The 25,613-nt window shown below is 46.2% G+C and overlaps 5 protein-coding genes across 8 annotated transcripts; 3 read left to right on the plus strand and 2 right to left on the minus strand.

The window, feature by feature from the left end:
- Nucleotides 1-1,824: 1,824 nt before the first annotated feature.
- twy (fas-binding factor 1 twitchy) lies at nt 1,825-4,885 on the minus strand. Its single transcript, XM_017239733.3, has 2 exons — nt 3,435-4,885; nt 1,825-3,372 (listed from the first exon to the last, which is right to left on the minus strand). Exons 1-2 carry the CDS (start codon nt 4,745-4,747, stop codon nt 1,911-1,913), a joined length of 2,775 nt encoding a protein of 924 aa, XP_017095222.2. The 5' UTR covers nt 4,748-4,885; the 3' UTR covers nt 1,825-1,910.
- Nucleotides 4,886-5,031: 146 nt separating this feature from the next.
- On the plus strand, nt 5,032-6,973 carry LOC108124171 (spliceosome-associated protein CWC27 homolog). The gene is made up of 4 exons (XM_017239734.3): nt 5,032-5,722; nt 5,875-6,261; nt 6,318-6,524; nt 6,585-6,973. The coding sequence occupies exons 1-4, from the start codon at nt 5,136-5,138 to the stop codon at nt 6,892-6,894; spliced, it is 1,491 nt and encodes a 496-aa protein (XP_017095223.2). The 5' UTR covers nt 5,032-5,135; the 3' UTR covers nt 6,895-6,973.
- Nucleotides 6,974-7,053: 80 nt separating this feature from the next.
- Nucleotides 7,054-10,429, plus strand: Klp68D (kinesin-like protein 68D). Its single transcript, XM_017239767.3, has 3 exons — nt 7,054-7,185; nt 7,344-8,089; nt 8,142-10,429. The coding sequence occupies exons 2-3, from the start codon at nt 7,425-7,427 to the stop codon at nt 9,829-9,831; spliced, it is 2,355 nt and encodes a 784-aa protein (XP_017095256.2). The 5' UTR covers nt 7,054-7,185; nt 7,344-7,424; the 3' UTR covers nt 9,832-10,429.
- Nucleotides 10,420-12,329, minus strand: Gcat (Glycine C-acetyltransferase). 4 transcript variants are annotated; one of them, XM_070280581.1, is made up of 5 exons: nt 12,311-12,329; nt 12,042-12,094; nt 11,644-11,840; nt 10,723-11,584; nt 10,420-10,666 (listed from the first exon to the last, which is right to left on the minus strand). In XM_070280581.1, exons 2-5 carry the CDS (start codon nt 12,076-12,078, stop codon nt 10,509-10,511), a joined length of 1,254 nt encoding a protein of 417 aa, XP_070136682.1. In that variant the 5' UTR covers nt 12,079-12,094; nt 12,311-12,329; the 3' UTR covers nt 10,420-10,508. The 4 variants fall into 4 exon arrangements, with proteins under 4 accessions (XP_070136682.1, XP_070136684.1, XP_070136683.1 ...); XM_070280583.1 differs by having other exon boundaries at nt 11,644-11,837; nt 12,311-12,328; XM_070280582.1 differs by lacking the exon at nt 12,311-12,329 and having other exon boundaries at nt 11,644-11,837; nt 12,042-12,216.
- A 1,154-nt stretch (nt 12,330-13,483) lies between these two features.
- Nucleotides 13,484-25,437, plus strand: LOC108124185 (cubilin homolog). Its single transcript, XM_017239759.3, has 17 exons — nt 13,484-14,149; nt 14,267-14,373; nt 14,431-16,337; nt 16,393-16,577; nt 16,635-16,963; nt 17,027-17,136; nt 17,206-17,395; nt 17,454-18,762; nt 18,822-19,701; nt 19,756-19,913; nt 19,962-21,778; nt 21,842-24,149; nt 24,209-24,388; nt 24,443-24,584; nt 24,656-24,807; nt 24,872-25,169; nt 25,223-25,437. The coding sequence occupies exons 1-17, from the start codon at nt 13,592-13,594 to the stop codon at nt 25,435-25,437; spliced, it is 10,845 nt and encodes a 3,614-aa protein (XP_017095248.2). The 5' UTR covers nt 13,484-13,591.
- The last annotated feature ends 176 nt before the right edge of the window (nt 25,438-25,613 follow it).

Raw genomic sequence — 25,613 nt, forward strand, 5'->3', positions numbered from 1 at the left:
CAAACCTGAACACAAAATATTTTTTCGATTTTTTCCAAATTTTCTAGGGGGTCCCCTTCAAAATCAATAAAAGGACAACATGGCTCACAGCGATGGCCATAGCTCGATGATTTCTTATCCGATTCTTCAGCGGATTACCTTAAACGATTTGTAGATCCATTCTCCATCATTCTGCATCAAAACCTGAACACAAAATATTTTTCGATTTTTTCCAAATTTTCTAGGGGGTCCCCTTCAAAATCAATAAAAGGACAACATGGCTCACAGCGATGGCCATAGCTCGATCATTTCTTATCCGATTCTTGAGCGGATTACCTTAAACGATTTGTAGATCCATTCTCCATCATTCTGCATCCAAACCTGAACACAAAATATTTTTTCGATTTTTTCCAAATTTTCTAGGGGGTCCCCTTCAAAATCAATAAAAGGACAACATGGCTCACAGCGATGGCCATAGCTCGATGATTTCTTATCCGATTCTTCAGCGGATTACCTTAAACGATTTGTAGATCCATTCTCCATCATTCTGCATCAAAACCTGAACACAAAATATTTTTCGATTTTTTCCAAATTTTCTAGGGGGTCCCCTTCAAAATCAATAAAAGGACAACATGGCTCACAGCGATGGCCATAGCTCGATCATTTCTTATCCGATTCTTCAGCGGATTACCTTAAACGATTTGTAGATCCATTCTCCATCTTTCTGCATCAAAACCTGAACACAAAATATTTTTTAGATTTTTTCCAAATTTTTCTGTTTGGTCCCCTTCAAAATCCATAAAAGGACAACATGGCCCACAGCAATGGCCATAGCTCGATCATTTCTTATCCGATTCTTGAGCGGATTACCTTAAACGATTTGTAGATACATTCTCCATCATTCTGCATCAAAACCTGAACACAAAATATTTTTAAGATTTTTTCCAAATTTTTCTGTTTGGTCCCCTTCAAAATCCATAAAAGGACAACATGGCCCACAGCAATGGCCATAGCTCGATCATTTCTTATCCGATTCTTGAGCGGATTACTTTAAACGATTTGTAGATCCATTCTCCATCATTCTGCATCCAAACCTGAACACAAAATATTTTTTCGATTTTTTCCAAATTTTCTAGGGGGTCCCCTTCAAAATCAATAAAAGGACAACATGGCTCACAGCGATGGCCATAGCTCGATCATTTCTTATCCGATTCTTCAGCGGATTACCTTAAACGATTTGTAGATCCATTCTCCATCTTTCTGCATCAAAACCTGAACACAAAATATTTTTTAGATTTTTTCCAAATTTTTCTGTTTGGTCCCCTTCAAAATCCATAAAAGGACAACATGGCCCACAGCAATGGCCATAGCTCGATCATTTCTTATCCGATTCTTGAGCGGATTACCTTAAACGATTTGTAGATACATTCTCCATCATTCTGCATCAAAACCTGAACACAAAATATTTTTTCGATTTTTTCCAAATTTTCTAGGGGGTCCCCTTCAAAATCAATAAAAGGACAACATGGCTCACAGCGATGGCCATAGCTCGATCATTTCTTATCCGATTCTTCAGCGGATTACCTTAAACGATTTGTAGATCCATTCTCCATCATTCTGCATCAAAACCTGAACACAAAATATTTTTTCGATTTTTTCCAAATTTTTCTGTTTGGTCTCCATCAAAATCCATAAAAGGACAACTTGGCCCACAGCGATGGCCATAGCTGGATCATCTCTTATCCGATTCTTGAGCGGATTACCTTAAACGATTTGTAGATCAATTCTGCATCAAAACCTGAACACAAAATATTTATTCGATTTTTTCCAAATTTTCTAGGGGGTCCCCTTCAAAATCCATGGATTTATTTTATTTTAAAAATTTTCAAGCATATTTTAAACTATTTTTACTTGGCTCTAGAAAGTAAGCTCTACTTCAGGGTAGCCAAAAATGCATCATCAAGATCTAGATTCCTGGCTGCTTTCGAATCATCGTCCATTCCACCAACCAAGCCATATTCTGCCTCGTCTAAGGAACTGCTGGGCGCCACATTGTACATCCTGCGATAAGAAGCTTCAATATTCTCGTCCAACAGTCGATCCACAATATCGCTCTGAGCCTGGCCTGGCTCAGTGGCGGCCATTTTGAGAAGTAGCTCGGCATTGCTGGGCGGCATGGAAGGCAAGGGATGGTCGGCGATGTTTTGTAGATTTCCCCTACGATCTGAGCGCAAAGCCAACTCGGCACTTTCTGCTCCCATCCTGCAGAGGGCACATCTACTTTTCCCGATTTTCTTTTTCAGATTATGAATGGCTATGCGGTCCTGGGCTAGGAGCATTCGCTCCTGTGCTATCTGCGCCTCCTTCTCGCCGAGCTCGTGAGCCCTCTTACCCAAGAGCTGTAGCTTCGCCTGAAGCAACTGGTCTGCCTCGCGAGCCTTTTGCTCAGCCATGTGGGTGCGACTGGTGGCCATACGATATGCACTAGTGGCCTGTCCCAGCTCGTCCTCCTTGAGATTCAGGGCATTCTCCTTGTCCAGAAGATGACGTTTGCGTTGCTCCACTTCCCTTTGCAGCTTGTGGCAGCGATCCCGCTCCTCATCCGCCCGCCGAATGGCATCGCGAGCCACTTTGAGCTGCGCTTCCAGCTCCAATCGATCCTTGTCCAAGTCACCATGCTCGTGCAACTTGTGCTGCAACTCGAGTTTCTGGCGTTCCACTGCCAACTGGGTGCGCTCCTGTTGCAGGTCGTTGTGCAATCGTTCGGTTTCTGCCAACTGGAGCGACTTTAATTCCTCCACTCGCTTCTCATCCCGCTCCATCTGCTCGCGGTGGAACTCCTTTTCGCGTTCGAAGGCCTTCCGCTCCGCCTCCAAACTGGCCATGCGCTGTCGAAGCTGCCAGTTCTCCTCGGCGGACTCCTTGGAAAGGCGTCCCAACTGTAGTTCTAATGTGCTGACCAGTTCCATAAGGCGACGTTTCTCCTGGTCAGCTGTCTCCTCGTCGATCTTAAGCCGTCTCTCCTGATCGGCCAGCCGACGTTCACGGATATCCAGTTGTCGCTCTCTCTCCTGACTGCCACTCATCCCGTCCCGCAGCTCCTGAATATTGTCCGACGCCAGTCGTAACGTTTCCAGATAGTTCCCGTGATCCTGTACAGCCGATAGTTCCAGAGACTTGGCCTGTCTTATGCCCTCTAAATCCAATTCGTGTGAATGTCGGAGTTTTCGCACCTCATCTTCATGGTCCTGTTTTAAGTTGGAGATTTGTTCCATATAGTCTTCTTTAAGCTTCTCTAGCTTTTCAGTGTAGTATTGACGTAGCTCAGTGTTCTCCAGCTTCAGGCGCTCCTCAACTGCCGCCAAGTGCTCCTCCAGGACTTTAAGTTGTTTCCTGAGGAAAGAGAAATGAATCATAATCTCCTTACCATCATAAACCCTTATCTTAGTACTTACTTGTAGGATGTATCAATCATTTCAATTTCCTGTTCGTAGTTCACCTTCATGTTGGCCACCAGTTCCTCCAGTCGCTGCTTCTCCAGCATATTGCGCTTTACATCCGTTTCGAGCTGGAGTAAGAGCTCCTGTTCCTTGCTAGCCTCCCTCGTAGTATCCATGTTATTCTTTTCTGGCTTTTCTGCTATGGCAGCAGGAATCTCTTGGACATGAACAGGCTGCGCCATCATAAGCTGGATGTGCATGTTAATGCGCTCCTGCTGGCCCTTGATATTCTCCTCCATTTGTTGCTGGCGCTGTAGCTGCTGCTGGATTAAAGCCTGGAACTTTCGATCCTGGTTCTCCTGGCGCCGCTGCATCTCCATTAAGGTGCGCTCCTGGTTCTTCATCTGGGCAGCAATTACCAGCTGAGCTTCCTGTTGCTGAAGAGCATTAAATTTATGACTGCTCTCCATATTGAGACTACTTAGCATCAGAATATTCTGCGTAGCAGTACTTGAAGGAGCTACGGCAGGGATTTCAGCTTCCTGATCTTGGTCATTTTCATCAGAATCCGGCAATCGTAGGATGTCAGTGGGGTTTTTGGCAGAAGTACTGACTTCTATCGGCTCCTTGGAGACTACAGGTTTCGGTGTACTTGGCCTTTCTTGGTCCACAATGGCTGCAGCGGAGGCTGCTGCTGCCTCAAGACCCAACCAATCTGCTGTAGTTCCTCGTTTTCTGGAAACTGGAGTGGACATTCCGGACACTGTGGCATTTGTATCCTTGCCAAAGAGTCCCAGCGGATCAGCATTAACTGTAGCAGATTGGGCGGAGCTTCTTCGTCCTGTGGAAGTCTTGGGCCTTGCTTGTGAGTTCTCCGTGGTTGTATCCGTGGATTGTCGCGACATTGATGGTTTGGCAGTGGAAGGACGTTTCGAGGCCTCACCTCCAGTTAGTATCTCATCGAAAATATTTTTCTTTGGTTCCAGTAAATCATCAAAAAGGTTTATTTTTGCTCCACCACTCTTTGGCCGCTTGGGATCAAAGCCCAAGTCATCGTCTTCGCCGGCATCGTCATCCAGAGAGATAGAAGGTTTCTGCTTTACAATCCTCGGCGTGCTGGCAGCAATGGGTCTGCCTTTGGCACGCTGGCCCTGTCCCTGTACATCCGCCTCCGTCTCCTCTTGTATGCCAAATAAATCCTCAAGCTTTCCCTTGGGCTTTCCCGGTTTGGCTTGTTTTTTCAAGCCTCCTGGCGCATCGAAAAAGCTGTCATTGTCCAAGCTATTGTCACTTAGCAAATCTGCTAGCGGATCGTCGGTAAAATTCATATTTAATTCTACGAAAAAACGCCCCTATCTAAAAGAATTATTTTACACCGGAAACACCAAAGGTTGCTAAGTAACGGTATAAAAGTTTCCTTTTATCAAGGATATTGAATAAAAAGCTATCGATAAGTCCTGCATACATATACGTCGCCTACTAAGTTCATAATTTCTTCCATTATTTCCATATTTATTTGTAAATATTTCAAAGACAAAGACTTTATGTTTAAAAATTCAAATACTACAAGCCCGCCATAAATAATTTCGGTATTTAATTTAAAAATGACGGAAACATTCGATTACTTTTAAAAACTTATCGATTAATTGAAAACGCGTTAGTAAATCATTATTATTTACAAATTTCCAGAGTTATGATATTTATTGACCGAGTAAGATGAGCAATATTTACATCCAAGAGCCGCTAACATCGGGCAAGGTTCTTCTGAAGACCACCGTTGGGGACATTGACATAGAGCTGTGGGCACGAGAGTGCCCCAAAGCCTGCCGCAACTTTGTGCAGCTCTGCTTGGAAGGCTACTACAAGAACACCGAGTTCCACCGGCTTGTCAAGGGATTCATCGTCCAGGGAGGTGATCCTAATGGCGACGGCACCGGTGGCGAGTCCATCTATGGACATCCGTTTAAGGATGAGTTTCATTCACGACTACGGTACACGCGGAGAGGTTTGGTGGGAATGGCCAACTCCGGCAAGGACGACAACGGGTCGCAGTTCTTCTTCACGTTCGCACCCACGCCGGAACTCCAGAACAAGAACACATTGTTTGGCAAGATCACCGGCGATACCATCTTCAACATGCTCAAGCTGGAAGAGGGAATCGTGGACCACCAGGAGCGGCCCATGCACCCCCATCGTATAGTGGCCACCGAGGTACTAAGCAATCCCTTCGATGACATTGTTCCTCGCATTCTGGCCAAGCCAACAAAAAGCAAGAAAAACAAAAAAGAACGCCAGGGAGTTAAGTAAGTCCTCGACATCTAACTATAGCCCGTAACTAAAAACCTTAGCAAATGTTATTATTAGAAATGTTTCCAGTTTGAAACAAAACAATATTTGCTTCATTTATATTCTAGTTTTTAGTATTCAATAATAATTATTTCCTTTATTGCTGCAGAAACTTTGGACTACTTTCCTTTGGAGAAGAAGCCGAGGGTGATGAGGAAGAAACAAATGTTTACGTTAAAAAAAACGCCGGGAAGGCCAAATCTCTACACGACAATGTGGATGACCCTAAACTGAGCAAAGAACCAGTAAGGGTGCCGAAAGTTGAAAAAGCCGAGAGCGAGGAACGTCTTTCAGACGACTACCAAGAAGATAACGACATGGAGAAGCCTTCGTCAAAGTCTTACTCAGATCTCGTCAAGAATAAGCTATCAAAGGGTTCTAAAAGTCGATCCGAGAAGAAGGTTAAGGAAGTAGTAGAAGAGAGTGATTCAGACGACGACGAGGATGTTTTAATGACCCGAGAAAAGGAGCAAAGTCGAAAAATATCCGAAGAAAAGTATGCTCTTTAAGTCTTCTCTTTAAGTGGCATTTAAATAAGTGTTTTCATTCCAGATCAAAAATTCGGGAGGAAATAGCTTCGCTCAAAAAGCAGTATCAATTGGACAAGCAAAACAAAGACAAGCTACTTTCAAGTACCCAGGAGAAAGCCTCGAAAGAGGAAATCAAAGGGGATACCGATAATCATTATATTAAAGATTTTATACAGTTCAAGGAGAAATATACCGCCAAGGTGAAACTCCAACCCAAAGGACAGTCAAGGTATGGTTTTATTCTTTTCTGCCTTTTATTTTCTTTAATAAATTTAATTTATTTTTGTAGGGAGGAATTTACATTGAGCCTATTATCTAAATTCCGTACAAAACTGGACAACCTAAAGCAAAAGACTGGATCTGATGAGGTTGAGCCAGAACCCCAAGATCTAGACGAGAAAGCAGTTGAACAGGAAATAATCGGCGACGATTGGTTATCTCATACCTTAAACTTTAATAGCACGGCACCTGTTTTGGCTAAAGATGCTAATAGTAAAGGAGACGATTGGTACGATGCCTACGATCCCCGGAATCCCCTTAATAAAAGAAAACGAGGTGAAAACTCATCATCTTCATCAAGCAAGTCGCGAAAAAAGTAAATGGTATCTAAAATGTTTAAAATATAACTCATTTTATAAAAGAAAAGTTATTAAAAATAGTAAAATTTTTAATAAATTTTTTAGTTTGTTTTGAAATCTTGAGCGGGTAATATTAAAATCAAAATATATAATTTTTTAAATATCCGCACAAAAATCAGTATTACCTTATCGTTGGATAAGTTTGCACCTGGGTATCTGGCCACACTGCGCATTTGAGCCAACCACTGTTATTCGCAGCTGAGACAAAAAAAAATCGAATTCAAGGTGAAGTAATTGGCTTCAACATAAAAGGTAATAAGAGTAAATTGCCAAATTCGTTTGCCAATTGCTCCAGTTAACAAAAAGATTTCGGCAATGCGTGAAAAGCTGAGAAAAATACTTTGAACGCTTACGATTGCGTCAGGAGTGGATTATTGATTTTATTCGTCATTTGTTTGCCGTCGCTACAGCTACTCGAATTCTGTTGGCCGAAGAGAGGGGTGGAGACACGAGCGGAGCAGAGGAGGAGCAACCTTAGTCATAACAGCAAAATGAGTGCGAAGAGCAGGCGCCCCGGCACCGCCGGCAGCCAGACACCCAACGAATGTGTCCAGGTGGTGGTCCGGTGCAGGCCGATGAGTAACCGGGAGCGATCCGAGGGCTCACCGGAAGTGGTCAACGTTTATCCCAACCGGGGCGTGGTGGAGCTTCAAAACGTGGTAGATGCGAACAAGGAGCAGCGCAAGGTCTTCACCTATGATGCTGCATACGATGCCACCGCTTCGCAGACGACATTGTACCATGAAGTCGTCTTTCCCCTGGTCAGCTCCGTCCTGGAAGGCTTCAACGGATGCATCTTCGCATATGGACAAACGGGCACTGGAAAAACCTTCACAATGGAGGGCGTACGCGGAAATGACGAACTAATGGGTATCATACCGCGTACCTTCGAGCAGATCTGGTTGCACATCAACCGCACCGAGAATTTTCAGTTCCTGGTGGACGTCTCCTACCTGGAGATCTACATGGAGGAGCTGCGGGATCTGCTGAAGCCCAACTCTAAGCAGTTGGAAGTGCGGGAGCGGGGATCTGGAGTCTATGTACCCAATCTGCATGCCATTAACTGCAAGAGCGTGGACGACATGGTGCGGGTGATGCAGCTGGGCAACAAAAACAGAACTGTGGGCTTTACCAACATGAATGAACACAGTTCCAGGTAAGTTTCTATATTTCTTCCAAGATAATTACCCAAACACTTTGTTTTCTAGATCCCATGCCATATTCATGATCAAGATTGAGATGTGTGACACTGAAACAAACACCATAAAGGTTGGCAAGCTGAATCTCATCGATCTGGCGGGCAGTGAGAGGCAGTCGAAGACTGGAGCTTCAGCAGAGCGCTTGAAGGAGGCCAGCAAAATCAACCTGGCTCTGTCCTCGCTGGGCAACGTGATCTCCGCCTTGGCAGAAAGCTCGCCCCACGTTCCATATCGCGACTCCAAGCTGACGCGTTTACTGCAGGACTCCCTGGGTGGCAATTCGAAAACCATAATGATTGCCAACATCGGACCCTCCAATTACAACTATAACGAAACACTGACCACCTTGAGATACGCCTCGCGTGCTAAATCCATCCAGAACCAGCCCGTCAAGAACGAGGATCCTCAGGATGCTAAGCTGAAGGAATACCAGGCGGAGATCGAACGACTCAAGCGGCTCATCGCTCCACAGCAGCAACAGCGCACCGAAAAGCAAGCCACGGCCAAGAAGCAGAAAGTGAAGAAGCCCAAAAAGGAGCATGTTTCGAAAGAAATCTCGGGTTCCTTGCAGACATCAACGATGGAGCCTCAGGCGGAGGAAGAAAGCGAACCGGAAGCCGATGAGCCCGAGTCGGATAAGGAGAACGAGGCCGAAGTGGCCAAGTCCAATGAAGAACTGGAACGCGAGCGAGTAGAGAACGCCAAGTTAGCCGCCAAATTGGCCGAGTTGGAAGGACAGTTGGTGCGCGGTGGCAAGAACCTGCTGGATACCTACAGCGAGCGTCAAATCGAATTGGAGAAGAAGCTTGTCGAGATCGCAGAGCGCAAAAAGAGAGAAATTGAAATCCAGCAGCAGCTGGAGCTTCAAGAAGAGACTACTCTGGAGATACGCGAGCGCAACGTATCCTTGGAACAGGAAGTGGAACTGAAGAAGCGCAAGCTATCCAAGTGCTATGCCAAGTACTTGGCCCTGCAGCAGGAGCTAAACGACTGCAAGTCCGATCACAATCAGGATCTGCGTGAACTGGAGATGGCCCAGAACGAGCTGGTGAAGGAATTGAAGCGGCAACTGCTGATCATTGACAACTTTGTGCCCATTGAGGTGAAGCAGCGCCTGTATACGCAGGCCAAGTACGACGAGGAGCAGGAGGAGTGGAAGTTTTCATCGATGACGTTGCCCACGCCACCAGGCGGCGATGGCAAGTTCAGCAGCAAGCGTCCGGTGTCTCATCCGCAGCGGCGAAGACCCATATCCGAATATGCTCTGCAGGAGGGAAAATCGAATGCCCCGAGTTCCCTACGCTTCAAAAGCGAGAATATAGTCAGCTACGAGCTGGAAATGCCCTGCCGTACGACCCAGGAATACCGCACCCCTAAGGTGTCCGCATCGCTGAAAGCGGTCCTTGCCCAGGCTATGCAAACGGGTGGCGACGACATCGATATCGTGGACTCGCACACCAATTCGCTGCGCAGCCGGCTGGAGAATATCATCAACGCAAATGCAAACGGAGGAGCTGGCACGGGAACCGCTACAGCTGTTGGTGCCTCTGTACCTGCCGTGCGGAGCATCAAATCCGGCCGGGGACTGCCGAGTGCCGGCTCCACCATCGACTCCAACCGCCGTCCACCCACGGGCCGGGTTCCGGCCAAGAAGCCAGCCTCTGCGTATCCGAAGGCTCGTGGCCTGGTCAACAAGTAGTCGTACTCGAAACAGGCTCGAATCGAATTAAACTGAATTTAACCAATCTCAAGCGAACACAAAACTAACCAAAGTATTTATAGTCAACGCAATATGTACACCTCAGTACTCCTAGCCCAATCTACTCATATTTCGCGCTTTGTAAAAGTATCCGGTTGCGGCTTGAATCCTTGAACTGAAATTGGCATAAAGACATTTTAACGATTTGTACGAGACCCATAGAAAAGTACGTTTTAAATCACCTTTAATATTTCCCATTTTTTAGCTAAAGCCATAGGTATTTAAGGATTCAGCCAGCCGACGATCCAACCCCACACACTCTCCTTAATTGTTTATTACCTTTTTTGTTACCTGACTCCCATTATTTGTTATTGATTTTTAAGTATAATTGTGTTATATTGTGCTCAAATAAGTTGGCGCGTGCATTTACCGACTTGGGCCAGTCTTTCATTTATGTGCAATTTAAGCTTAAGTTTAAACTTTAAATGGTGTAAACCCAACTGCAACAGACTATTGTTTACCTAGTAAATGATTATTTTTTTTAGTTAATCTTACGAACCAAATAAAGCAACGTCATACACACACAGCTTTTGCTAAATGAATAGTTTTCTTCAAATATGGTTTATAAATGCAGTTTCCTTTAATATAAATGCTGGATGCAGTGCTGGAGGATCACTTTACTGGATCACTTTCAGAGAACGACCCACTTCGATAAAGGCCGAAATAGCCCGATCGATTTCCGGCTCAGTATGGGCGGCAGAGATTTGAACGCGGATGCGGGCCTTCCCTTGAGGCACCACCGGGTAACTGAACCCAATGACATAAATACCACGAGCTGGAAGACAACAACGATTAAGAGGGATTCACAGGATAAGAGGACATTAGACTTACTCAACATCTCGTCGGCAAACTTAGAAGCCAATCGAGCATCGCCCAACATCACAGGACAGATGGGATGGTTCTCACCGGCAATGGTGAACCCAGCCTTTGTCATGGCCTTCCTGAAATGCTGTGTGTTGCTCTGGACTCGCTGGGTGAGCTCACTGGAGGTCAGCAGCATGTCCATCACCTTCAGACCCACAGCCACCACCGCGGGTGGCAGCGTGTTCGAGAAAAGATACGGCCTGGACTTTTGGCGCAGGAATGTGATAAGCTCGGAAGGTCCGGTAGTATAACCACCAGATGCTCCACCCAAAGCCTTGCCCAACGTGGAGTTGATAATGTCCACTTCACCCATAACATTGGCGTATTCCTCAGTTCCCCTTCCGGTGTCGCCAAAGAACCCGGTGGCATGGCATTCATCGACAAACACCAGAGCATTGTACTTCTTGGCCAGTTCCACGATGCGGGCCAGGGGAGCAATGTTGCCATCCATGGAGAAGACTCCATCGGTGGCAATTAGCTTGAGGCGGGCATCACTGGCTTTCAACTGCTGCTCCAGATCGGCTAGATCCCGGTGCTTGTAGCGCTGCTTCTTGGCCTTGCACAGCCGGATTCCGTCGATGATCGAGGCGTGATTGAGTTCATCGGAGAACACCGCATCCTCCGGGGTAAGAATGGCCTCAAACAGCCCGGCATTGGCATCAAAACAAGAGGCATACAAGATGGTGTCCTCGCGTCCATGGAACTGGGCTATCTTGCGCTCCAACTGCTTGTGAATGTCCTGGGTACCGCAAATGAACCGTACGGAGCTCAACCCAGCTCCGTACTGCTCCAATAACTTCTGGCTGTAGTTTACAATCTCCGGATTGTTCTGAAATCGAAGAAATTCTTAAAAATGAATAGATCCCTCTATAAATTTTATAATCCTACCGCCAATCCTAGATAGTTGTTTGCGCAAAAGTTTAAAATCTTCTGATCGCTTCCCTGCACTGTGATCTGAGTGCTCTGGGAGGAGGTAATGATCCTTTCGGCCTTGAAGGTACCTGCCTCCTTAATCCCAGCCAGCTGGGTGCTCAAGATATCCCGGAGTTGAATCTGAGCTGCGGCGCTATAATGACGTCCAGCTACTAGGGGATAGAAGAAATATTAAATATTAAGGATAATACTTAATTATTTCATTTTAGGATAAAGGCAAAAAAAAACTAGATATCTTGAAAGGTTTCTATTTCTTTAAAGCTTAAAATCAACGTTAAATTTATAATAAATTCATGTTCATAATATAGGTATTCAAAAAGCACATATAAAGATTATATATAGTTCTGTCTTACCCCCTCGGAAGAGTAGCATTTTTGAGAAAATTGACATAATGCCGCTGGTGTCTCTATAATGTGCAAAAATAATATTTTATTTAGAGGACTGATTGGCGTTTGTCCAGATCCCCTCGACGACTCGTTCGCGACTGAACGGACGGAGAGGAAAAAAATCCACACGAATATGGAACAACAAGTCTCCCCAACAAGTCTCCCTAGTTGGGGGCTCGTACTGCCACCAGCTGATTTTTGTTTTTATACTTATAAATAGTACATTAAATGCATACTATATCTGCTTAGATATACACATACTCTTGTGCCTACAGATGGCAGTTTATTTCCCACAACTTGGTTTCGTTTTAGCTAAATTGATTTAATTTGCTTTCACTCTCGTTGTCATGACGACGATTTTTATGAAAAGCCATACAACAGATACATGGATACAAGTGTATCTGCTTATCTCTTGGATACTGAGTTAATATGTCAAATATTGTGCAAATTGCTTGCAAGGTCATTGTCGATTGGGCTTCGGTTTCATTTGAATTGAATAGAATCTGCACCCAATAGTGTTTCAACTGATAATGCAATAAATATATAAAATATATTTGATTGATGCATCTACAAATTAAACTTTCAAATACCCAGCATTAATAATTATTATAATCAGCTTTTGGATTTAAAATCTTTTAGATGCGTTTTACCTTTTATTTTTACCAAACATATAGGTATCTTTAATTACCAATTAAAATATAATATTACACATCTCCCAATCCTGCTATATTGATTTAAAAATATTTTAGGGTTTCTAAAAAATCAATTTCTAAATTTATTAAAACTAAAAAATTACAATGGTACTTTAAGGTTCTACCGAGATTTATACCGACGATTAATATGCGAATTTTACTATATATACGATTTATAAACCGATTTATTCTACCGACTATATTGATTTAAAAATATTTAAAGGGTTCTAAAAACTCAGTTCCTAAATTTATTAAAAGAAAAAAATTGCATTCTTACTTTAAGGTTCTACCGAGATTTGAACTCGGATCGCTGGATTCAAAGTCCAGAGTGCTCAACCCAAAAACAATCATACCAATCGTTTATAGTTTGTCTTACAGAATAGAATCTTATCAGTTTAGTTTGAATGAGTTCAGATTCAACTCGGGATCAGGTCAAGTTATGATTAATATGATTAATCCTCTCATGTTTAGAATCTAAGATGTAATAAAAATTATGTTTAAACATTTTTGGATTATAAAAATACCTTTAATTTCAATGAGTTTTTACATATTTTGAACAATACTAGGGAATTACACACATGTAGAATATCTCTTAGTTTCTATCACTATTCAATATTCTATACTATAGACTCCAAACTCTCTCCAGTATCGGAAACGCCCACTTTTAGGGCTTATAAATTCGGAAATCAATGCTGGTCTGGTACCAGTATCCGCGGATAACGCCTCTCGTGAAGATCAATTCGAATTCGGTCCCTTTAAACTACTTGCTTTGATTAAACATTTAATTAAGAATTTAGTGAAGTTTTTAAACCAAAATGATTGAAAATGCTACATAAATATTTGAGTTTACCCATTGTGCTATTTTTGTGCCTTCAAATCGTATCCATAAAGGGATCACACGATGATCTGGAACAACGTGCTAGAATTTCAAGAAAAACAAATGAAAACTTGGTGATCGAAGCTGCTAGAGATCAGAATATAACCCTCCGGTTGATGGGAGATGCATCCTCGTTGATGATCAACGATGTGAATATGGTAGCAGTGCTCCGGCGGCGCAAGTCGATCCTGGCCAGTCGACAGGCGGTTGCTCGGAGAGAGCCCCTTTCCGTAGACGTGGTCCGAGATCAGTTCCGCGATGTGGAGCGAAAAATGACGAGGGTACAGAATAGAGTCTTCAACTCCAGGAACACCACTCTACGCAGTAGTTACAGCCAGCGGAACCTGCGTCGTCAGTTGCGGAGAGTGGAGAGATTAAGGTCCACCTTGCTGACTCTGGTCTATAATCTAGCCCAGGACGAGTGCCAGGGGAGTCCGTGCAAGAATGGAGGGACCTGCTATGATGCCTACAAGGCATTCCAGTGCGTATGTGCCTCCGGATGGCAAGTGAGTACCACGACGGGGGCGTCTTTCCAAAAAAACCACGAATGTGGGGCGTATTTTTTCAGTTGGAACTGATGTCTCTATACTCCCTTATAACAAATATTATTTTCTATATTTGAGGGTCCTACTTGCGAGGATGATGTGAACGAGTGCTCCGAGTTTGCAGGAACGGATCTAGCCGGCTGCCTCAATAATGGGCAGTGCATCAATACACCTGGAAGCTATAGGTGGGTTTGGAAACTCCTTCCGAGAACAGTCACGTCTTAATCTAATCACCTTTACAGCTGTGTCTGCCGGAACGGCTTCTCCGGCACCCACTGTCGAGTACGTCGGAACTCCTGTTTGGGCATTGGAGCCTCGGAGTTGTGCGGAGAGCACGGAACCTGCATCCAGACCGGCAACGCCGCTGGTTATGTTTGCGTCTGTAATCAGGGATGGACGTGGGCCGATGCAAATGCCACGGCGGCTACGGCGAGTCCCTGCTCCAGAGACGTGGACGAGTGTGAGCCTCGAGTGAATCCCTGCCACAGCGAGTGCATTAATCTTCCCGGCAGTTTTCGTTGCGGTCCCTGTCCACCTGGTTACACCGGCGATGGACGCATCTGCAGGGATGTGGACGAGTGTGCGGGTGAAGACAATGGAGGATGCAGTCTCCAGCCCCGGGTGAGGTGCTTCAATACGGAGGGCTCACACATCTGCGGCCGCTGTCCGCCGGGATGGATCGGGGACGGTCGCAACTGCACGGCAGCCAATTCGAATTCCTGCGACCACGAGAAGATCTGCCATCCGCAGGCCAAGTGCGAGTACATCTCCGGGACGATGGTGTGCACCTGTCCGGTGGGCAGCTATGGGCATGGCTATGGAGCTGATGGATGCACCAGGGATCCCAACCGGAAGCCCTGTGACGAGCACCCCTGCTTGAACAATGGAACCTGCGTGGAGAATGGCAGGGGAACTACTTGCATCTGCCAGCCTGGGTACATGGGCGCCTTATGCAACTCCTCGGACGCCTGCCACCCGAGTCCTTGCCTCAACGGAGGCTCCTGTCGACTGCTACCGGGCAACACCTACCAGTGCTACTGTCCAGCTGGCTTCACTGGAACGCTATGCGCCCACCGGCGAATCTTTTGTGGGGCCACTCTCCGCGGGCCATCCGGGGTACTCAATTTTCCACCCAATGCGGAGAACGGCACTTATGAGGCGGACGAGCGATGTCCCTTAATTATTCGCACCAGTCCCGGCTTGGTACTCAACCTGACCTTCACCCAGTTTGATTTGCAGAAGAGTCCGGACTGTTCTGCAGATTTCCTTCAAGTGCACGATGGCAGTTCCTTGGCCACACGGATGATGGGTCGATTCTGTGGCTCTGAACTGCCACTGAACCACGGAACGGTCATCACCTCCCAGGAGCAGGCCTTCCTATGGTTCCGATCCGACAACCAGACTCAAGGCAGGGGATTTCGTCTGGTATGGAAGTCGTTGCCCTTCTCCTGCGGGGAGACCTTTGATAACCTGACCCTCGGACAGAGCGGAGTGCTAAGGTCCCCAGGCTATCCTGGTAAGGCTAGCCCGGCAATAGACTGTCGGTGGGATTTGACGGCGCCCTATGGCACCCGGCTGCTCCTTCGATTTTACGGCATTGACCTAGGCAGCAGTGCTTCGGGAGCGGAGAACTGCACCGAGGATTATGTGATGATCTACGATTCGGATCGCAAACTATTCCAGGCCTGTCGATCTGCCCAACCAGCGCCCCTACATAGTTCCTCGAACCGCCTTGTCTTAAAATTTCATACGGACTCTCACGGCTTGGACAGTTCGTTCCAACTGCACTACGAGGTGGTGCCCGGTGAGCCAGGATGCGGGGGCGTCTTTACGGATCCTAGCGGACACATTAGTGGCCACATGAACGCCGAGGTCTGTCTCTACCTTATCGAACAGCCAAAGGAGACGCAGGTGAAGCTGGTCTTCGACCAGGTCAACCTTCTGAATTCCGAGGATTGTTCGCTGCAGAAAATAGAGATCTATGATGGACGCAGCCCAGAGTCGCGCCTTATGCGACGATTGTGTGGACAACCAGAGGCCAGTGAGATGGAGCCACTAACCTCCAGCAGTAATGTGATCCTGGTGCGGTACGAGTACGCTTTAACTGGAATACGTCTGAAGAAGAGTTTCGAATTAAGCTACAGCCGAGGTAAGTGCTTCATTTTCTAAACCCTGAACTTCATAGTTTCATATGTAATTCATAGTCTGCAGCGGTAGCTTCAGTGGTTTGTCGGGGATTATCACCACTCCAAACTATCCCAATTCCTATCCGAACGACATGACCTGTACATATAACATAACTCTGCGACCCGGTTGGGTGGCAGATATCAACATTACGGATCTTTCCTTCGGAACATCGGATAACGAAAGGCAGGAATATTATCTGGACGTAAGTGCTTTGTCGATTAACTAACTTAAGTAGATATTTAATCAGTAAGTTACTTAGATGTACCTGGCACGTGGTGAAGAGCCGCAGCGTTTTGTAAAATCGGCTATGAACCTTCATATGGTGTCCCAGAGCAATGTCCTTAGCTTAGTCTTCCACGGATCTCACAATGGACGTGGACTTCGACTAGAGTACCGCGATATTCGCTCTTCAGTATGTGGTGGCACTATTACGAAGCCCATGGGACATCATATGATGGGCCTCCGTCGGTACTGCCAGTATATTTATGAGACTCCAGGAAGGAAGAAGTTGGCTCTCACAACTTTGGTAGGTGAAGTGTATTCATATGTTTATGACAATAGCACCACTCCTGGAACCCTACTAAACAGGTAAGGCTTCGAATTTTTATCCTGATCTGCTCTGATTTTCAATTATGGTATTGTTTTCTATAGCTATAAAGGAAGCTTTGATGAGAATTTTGATGGAGATGTGATTACATTAATCCTGAAACCAGTTAATCACTACGAACTTGTGATGTTGACTTATCAATTGGTTAAAGATGGTAAGTTCGGAAACAATATAATTATTTTTAAAAATACACTGCTTATTTGCATTATTTTATTTTAATTAGCGGAATGTGGCTCGACATATACTTCTCGCTTTGGATACATCAAGTCCCCGAACTGGCCAAAGCCCTATGGCGCTAACACGGACTGCAGTTGGCACATTCAAGCTCCAATTGGCCACCAAATAGAGCTAATTGTGAAGAACTTTACACTGGAGAATATGTTTGATTGCTTTTCTGACTGGCTGGAGATAAGGTATGATAATGATCTCCAAACTCCAGTTTAAGACTAATACGATGCCTTCATCCTATAGAAACGGGCATGGGGAGGACTCGCCGCTGATAGGAAAATACTGCGATTCCATCCCATCTCGGATCGTATCGTTCAGTCACGACCTGTTCCTAAAGTTTCATTCGGACAACTCCAATGAGGAGTCGGGATTTCTTGTGCAGTGGCAGCAGACCGGGGCAGGTTGTGGCGGTATGCTAACCTCTGTAACCGGCTCCATACACTCCCCATATATGCATTTTGCGAAAAGTGCCATTGCCTGCGATTGGCAAATTGTCGTGGCCGAAGGGTCGCGGGTTAGCCTGAACCTAACAAGCTATACCCAGTCAATCTGCGACAGATATCTGGTGATCTATGATGGACCTACCACCTCGAGTCCTGCCCTAAATATGGTTTGCAATGGCACTACAGCCCCGGGACTGATTTCCACCGGTAATCGGGTCCTGGTTCGATACGATGTGAGTGCCGATGCAGATATGAATTTTGTGCTGGACTATAAAACCGAATGTCGAGTTCGTCTGGACGGTTTAGAGGGCGCCATTCAATCACCAAACTTCCCGGATCCGTATCCGCCAAATTTAAACTGCGAATGGGACATACGAGCCGGCGGACGCTCCAATCACCTGCAACTCGTCCTTTCACATCTCTCAATCGAGCCATACGTCGATGTTACGGAGTGCGACAATGATTATCTGAAGGTGATCGATATGCAAGACAACGAAGTGATAAGCGAACATCATCTGTGCACGGCGGAGTCCATGCCCTCCTATACTAGTGTTGGGAATCGGCTGCTCCTGCAATTCGCATCCGACAATTCTGTGGAGGATCAGGGCTTCCGGGCGGAGTATCGTCGCGTGGGATGCGGCGAACATTTCCGTGAGTTGGGTGGCCGCTTTGAATCACCGAAACTACCATTTAGCGTAGACATGGAGTGCGATTGGATCATCACGGCACCCGAGGGCAAGCAAATAATGCTCCTGCTCCACGAAGTTCACTTCGAGCCATCCCAGAGTCCTTGCGGCGATACGGATGTGATCAAAGTAACCGCTCCAGCTGGCTTCAACAAATCGGTAGCTCTGTATGTTGGTTGCCACGAGGAGACCCAGACTCAGTACTTCAGATCGCCGGGCCATGAGCTGAGGGTTCATTTTGTTGGTGGCTCCACTCCGGCCAGAAAGTATTTCAAAGCCAGTTACGTTCAGGTGCCGCCCAAATGTGGTGGCTCCATAACAGCTAGCAATGGTATCATAACCACTCCCGGCTTCCACGACATCCCGGACAGTAGCAACTTGGCGAACTTCACGACAAGTGTGGAGTGTATTTGGATTGTTCAGGTATGTAGAACTCGTCTATAAGGACTAAGAATTATGAGGATTACCATATCCGTTTGTAGGTCACCGATAGCTACGGAATCCGATTGTGGTTTGAGCAGCTGAATCTCACAGATTCCGCCAACTGCTCCGCCAGTGTCGTAGAGCTCACCAAGCTGGAGGCGGACGGCACGGAGCAGTTCCTGGAGAAGGCTTGCGGAGAGGAGGCGCCTCGCATTAGCGTTGTCCACGGACAGAAGCTGCAGGTCCGATTCAAGGCACAAGCCGGGTCCTGGGGCCGATTCGCGATGCACTTCCAGAGCCAGTGCGGGGGACCATTGAAGAATGGCCAGGGCTACTTGCGATCCAGGATGGACGAGGCGTGCGATTGGCGGTTTAGTTCGCCGGAGGGCACTAAAATGTACCTTCACATTAACAACCTGGAGTGCCCAAAATCCCCATCGTCCGTAAACAGCTCAGTCGGCCTACAAATCCTCAACGATGACGACGAGGTTCTGCTCTTCCAGCTGTGCGAAAACCATCCGGCCAATCTGGTGGTGCCTGCCAACAATGTGCGCATCCTAAGCAAGGGAATCCGGCTCCAGGCGGAGTACAGTAGCCTGGAGAATACCTGTGGAGGCAATATCACTCTGCCGCGTAGCAGTCTCAGTTCTCCCAACTATCCGGACAGCTATCCGCCCAACGTGGAATGCATCTGGGCAATTGAAACCAAACCGGGTAACGCATTGGAGGTTACCTTCGAGTCTCTGGACATTGTCCGCTCGGAACATTGCAACGAGGACTTCTTGGAGCTGAGAAACGGCTTGCCGGGACAGCTCCTGGGGGTGTACTGTGACAATAAAATGCCGACAAGATCCTTGATTGTGAATTCGCCATTGTGGATCAAGTTCCGTAGCGCTCCCGGCCATTCGGCTGGAGGTTTCCGGCTTCGCTGGAACTATGGTGAGTAAGGTTCAAGGTTTAATTATTTTTAAATAATTTTATAAAATAATGCAGTCCACAATATGGAGGTAACATCGGGAGCAAATGGAATCATAGAGTCACCGCCTCCGATTTTCGTTCGCGGCGAGGAAGAACCATACACTTGGAGGATTTATGTGAATCGGGATATGGTTTTGGTTTTGGACTTTGAGGAATATGTGTCAGGATTGATGGTAATATGTGATGGTTATTAAGTCCCTTAATAACTTCATTATTTCCAGCTCTTTGATGGATACGACGAGAGTGGCTTGGAGGTGAAACTACAAGCCAGTCCCTTGAGATTCACTTCCAGCAGCAATGTGATCTGCCTGAAGACCAAGAACGCGGAGCTGAACAGATTTCGGATTAAATGGCACGCACTCTCCGGCGAGGTGGCCGAAGGTAACATCACCTCTCAAACCTCCAGCGAGTGCACCAGAAAGTACTCCGTTCATTCTTCCTCCGTGTGGCTAGAGTCGCCTGGATATCCGATCGGATATCGTCCCAACTTGAACTGTGAGTGGACCTTCAAGCCAATGGATCCCACGCGCCACATTACCGCGACCTTGTTCGATCTCCAATTGGAGGAGTTCCCCGAGTGCTCGGCTGACTATCTGAAAATTCAGACCTCCAACGATTTGAGCCACTGGAAGGATGCACTGCATATGTGCCAGACCATTTTACGAACATCTTCGACAAAGCCCACGGTTGATGGAACTCCAAATATAAGGCTGCAGTTCCACACCGATGCCTCGATCAGTGGCAAAGGCTTTAAAGTTAATATTAAAACCGTCTGCGGCTCGAATATGACCGGGACTGTGGGCACCATTCTGTGGTCAAGTATAACTTCAGAACCAAGATGCAAATGGCATATTGAGGTGAGGCCGGGGCGTAAGATAGATATATCTATCCAATATGAAGAACTCGATAGTAGAGTCCAGTCCACGGCGAAGGGGTCTTGCCAAGCGTTCGGTGTCATCTATGACGGATTGGATGAACTGGCTCCAATGATGCCCAATGGAAAATTCTGCAATCAGAAAGGATTCCAGACACCTTCTTACCGAACGAATGGCTCGCATGCCTACGTGGTGTACAATCTACCACAAAATTCTGCCGATCGGAATAAGAGCTCGTGGACTCTTACGTACCGGGAGTTTAGCGAATGTGATGGGCAGATTCAGTTGACCCAGCTGGCTCCCAGCTATGAGATTAAGTCGCCGGGCTTTCCTTACCTGCCCCATCCGCATGCGGACTGCACCTGGATGGTGATAGCACCTCCCGGGGAAACCATTGCTGCAGATTTCGGGGATCCTGTCGGGCTGAGTCGACGCCATTGTAATGAGGAATTTGTGGAAATGTTTGACGGCTCCACCACTCTGTCCCGCCAGCTCATCCGTACATGCCACAAGCCAAAGTCCACGATTCGCACTACCGGGAACCTGCTCCTCATTCACTATCAATCGGACCTGGATGAGCCGAGCGGCGGGTTCCGATTGAACGTGTCTCTCAGCAAATGTGGTGGCCAATTCACCGGTCAGTTGGGATCCCTTAATTCGGAGAACTATCCCACACCAGGTGGCTATCCCAAGCCATCGGAGTGTGTGTACAGCATCAGATTGCCAAAGGATAACTTCATCCACTTAAATATCACGGATCTGCATGTTCCCTACAATGTCAATGGTACCTCCTCTAAGAAGACCAGTGATCGCCTCGAGATTATTGATTTGGAAAACGATGGAGCTGAGCTAGCTGTCCTAGACGGAAGCACCGTCACTCCCACCACCCTCACACTCAACACCAATGCGGTGGCTATTCGCTTCTTGGCCATCAGTAACGTCAACAATTTTAGGGGCTTCAAGATAGACTACCGACGTGCCTATGGAACTTGCTCGCGGGATGTGAACGGCGACTCTGGAAACCTTGAGGTCTCCGCCATGGAGCCGTCCACCTGGGTGAGAATATGCCGCTGGTCTATCAACGTTCCCAAGGGTCAGAGAGTCCGCTTGGAGTTCCTTAACCTCGCCGATATTGGAATGATTAACCGCAATGATAGCAAAAGGTAATTAAAGGCTTTGTTTTCTATTTCTGACAACAAATCTTAATTTTAATAAATCTTTTCTAGAGCTGCAAGTGTTCGATACATGGATACTTTACCTCAGTTGGCCTTCTTCAACGACCCGAACTCTCTATCGAAAATCACGGACATCCGTCTGGATAGATACAACGGCACAAGAATAGTTGAATCCACGGATAACTTCATGCTCGTCACTATAATCACCAATCAAATGGATTTAGGCAGAACAGTGCTCCGTGCTCGTTATAGCTCCAGTGATGCATCTGTGTGCCCATCCAATATCGGAGACCAGGCATCTGGCACCCTGTCCATACAAAATCTTGCCCAGATATCCAGTTACTACTGCAGCATCCAGTTTGTTGGGCAGCAAGGCACGACTATAACCTTTAAGGTGGAAGAGTATCTGTTCGAGACCAAGAGCATTCCAGCTGTAACATTCAAGGATGAGGACCAGCGTTTGGCGTACAAGGTGATGAATCAAAATGTCACCAATAGCTTCGTATCACTGCCTGCCACATCCGGACGCGTTATACTGCTGAACAGTGACAGGGTGAAGTTGAAGCGCTTCAGGGCCTCCTACCGCCGGCACAATTGTGGTGGAGTATTCCCAGCATCCGACGATCTTTCCATCGGAACACCAGAGCTCCTAAACACCGTGGATGAGGACTACGGGGAGGTGGAGTGCGTGTGGACATTAAAATCTAGTAGAGGATATTATTTGGTCGGAAATGTCAGTCTCACCGACAGCTGCGATCGAGAGTACCTTGTGATCTTTAGTGGCTCCGTTGAGGGGGATCGGTTTTGTCGTGGAATGCAAAACAAAACGATCCTTCTGACCAACCCGATATCCAGGATTCTTTACCATTCAGAGCGAAGAGTGCCGGGCAGGAGTAGTTTCACGTTGGTGGCAAGAAAATCGATTTTATCAGGGAACATTATACGCGTAACTCGGGGACCCTCGACTCCAGTGATTATAAACAGTAAGGATTACGTCAATAATATGGAAAAAATCTGGGAGTTTGAGGCCGACGATCCACTCACACTTCGGGTCGAGTTCCAGGGTCGCTTCTTTATCGAAACCTCACCCAACTGCTCCAACGATCGACTGAGCATCGAGAGCTACAACAAGACCACATCGGAGTATGAGGAAATAGTCAGTCTCTGCGGTCGCCAAGCACCTGGGGTCCTACCCGTTCAATCCTCTCGACTACGAGTGATATTCCGCACAAATAGCAACATAACCGGAGATGGTTTTACTTTTACCGTCGCCCCCAGTTGCGATGTTGTCCTCCGGGCCGGGTTCGATCTACAGACACTCAGAAACCCGAGATGGGCATCTTTTGCCAAATATGATAGCTGCAGCTATGAGTTCTTCACAGAAACGGAACACCAATTGGTGGTTAATGTCAACGGAAGAGGTCGTCCTTGGAACTCCGAATTCTGCAAGATGAACTACTTTGAGGTGTTCCGTCGAGACGATCAGGAGGTGGAGAACAGCGTCGGCCGGATGTGCCCGGACTTCGAGGTGAGTGGATACCGCAGGCTGCGGTTGAAGGTCCATATCTCCGCCCCGCGATTCTTTGACATTAGCTTCCATCTTATCGGATGTGGTGGCAACTACAGTGAACCCTTCGCCTTGCGTCCGCCCCAGGACGAGGAGGCTGGAGGGTACGCCCACAATACAAAGTGCCAGTGGCGCGTTACTGCCCCACCTCAGCATGCCATTGTGCTGAAGTTCAAGTACTTCGACCTGGAGAAGGCCAACCATTGCCAGTTCGATAGTCTTTCCGTTTATCGCGGCGGCGTGGTCAGCTCAAATCCGGAGGTGAAACTGTGTGGCAATCAGACAGTCCCACCCACCATCATGGTTGACAGCAACGAGGCACTGATCGTGTCAGAAACTGATGCCTCAAACAACTTCCGGGGTTTCCTGGCCAGCGTGCATTTCACTCCGAACTGCAACGAACCTGTGACCCTGGACGCGGATGTGCCCCGCATGAATCTGATGCGGACATACCACTTAAACGCCTCCGACTGGATGCTATGCTACTTCACTGCCACAGTTCCGCCGGGCTACCGTCTCTCTGTTGAGATCCGGAAGCTGCAACTTAATGATGCCACCTGCAACACATGCAACCATATCGAAATCATAGACAAAAATGCAATAAATAACCAGAGCCTCGGCAAGTACTACGGATTGGGATCTAACCGGACCAAGTTGTTCAGCTCCTATGGTGACTTGAGCATCCACTTGAGCGCCTCAGCTCAGAGGGCCAGGAACATTAGCTTCGAGCTCATCATCCAGATGGAAAAGAGCGTGTGCGGCCAATCAGAATACGAAATACAATCAAATGAGGTAAGATTGGTATGTTTTCGTTCGAAATTTAATCCCAAAAACCTGGATTTCTCCATCAGAGTATTACGGTGGGTCTTCAATACGACAACACCACAGAAGGATACGAGGGAAGCATTGAATGCCGTTGGTCCATTAGAGCGAAAGATGATGTGGAGTTCGATTTAAAATGGCTACAGCTCAAGGACTTTTCTCAGAAAACCGGAAAATGCGAAGACTACCTGAAAATTTCCAAATCTTACGTAATTATTTTTAAAATTAGATCTTGAATTCTTAGTGATTCATTCCCCTTACAGAGATCACAATACTTGTGTGGAGAATTCAACAAAACCTACAAGTTTATTGAGGATCTCAGCCAGTTCCCTCTGGAGTTAAATTTCCACAGTGAAGGGTTGGAGGAATCAATGGGTTTTGAAGTGGTTGCGCGTCGAAAACCTGGTAAGTTTTATGTGCATAATTATTTTAAAATTAATCTCTTAAAATAATATATATATTTGTAATTTTTTTAGCTTGTAATCGAAACTATACATCAATTAGTCAGGAAATTGCGGGCTTGAATCTAATTAACTGCACGGAGTATATTCTAGTTCCGGAAGGTTACAGCATTACGCTCTATATCGCGAGTGTGGCATTTAATGAAGTCTCATCACAATTTTTGAATGTAATTTATCAAAATACTTTGAAAGTATTAAGCATGTATTAAAGTTAATTTATTTATTTTTCAGGTCACAGATGTAAAAACCAATCAGACACTCTATTCGAGGACGGTAACTGCATGGGACCCAAAGCCTATATTTACAAAAACCAATGAGCTTCGTATCGACAGCCACGAAGTTAGTTTACTGAATATGTTCTATTACTCTACCAAAAATAATTTACCTAGCGGTTGTGGCGGTGAAATAATTGTGAGCGGAAAAGACGCAGTTTATATAAAAAATCCCCCTTACGAAGGACGAAATCATTCCACATGTTCCTGGCATTTGATGGCCCCACCCGGTGCTCTCCTTCGTATAAGCTTCAGCGGTATTTTTTCTTAACATTTAAATTAATGATGTTTAATTGTAATTATCTTTTAGACTTCAACATGGGCGCGGAAGCGAATTGCCAATTGGACAATGTAAAGTTTTATGAATCCGACAGCACCAAGGTATCTCTGCTGAAATCTTTCTGTGGATCAACCTTACCGAGTGACTTTACCCTCACCAATACCGGGGTGATTATTGTCGCCAAAAAATCACCAAATTTCGATGGAATGGGATTCTTTATCAATATAAGCCCAGTTTTTTCTTAAAATTGTAAAGATAATTAATATATCATAGAGATATAAAAGAAAGGCGTTTTAGGTTACACCAATTATAAATCAATAAAACGCAAAGCAATTGAAAGAGGCAAACAACTGTTTGATATTGGCGATGTATATGTATTAAAATATGTATTAGCCCAAATAAATAAAAAAAAAAACCAATC

Source organism: Drosophila bipectinata, chromosome 3L, assembly GCF_030179905.1.
Source record: "Drosophila bipectinata strain 14024-0381.07 chromosome 3L, DbipHiC1v2, whole genome shotgun sequence".
NCBI classification, from domain to species: domain Eukaryota; kingdom Metazoa; phylum Arthropoda; class Insecta; order Diptera; family Drosophilidae; genus Drosophila; species Drosophila bipectinata.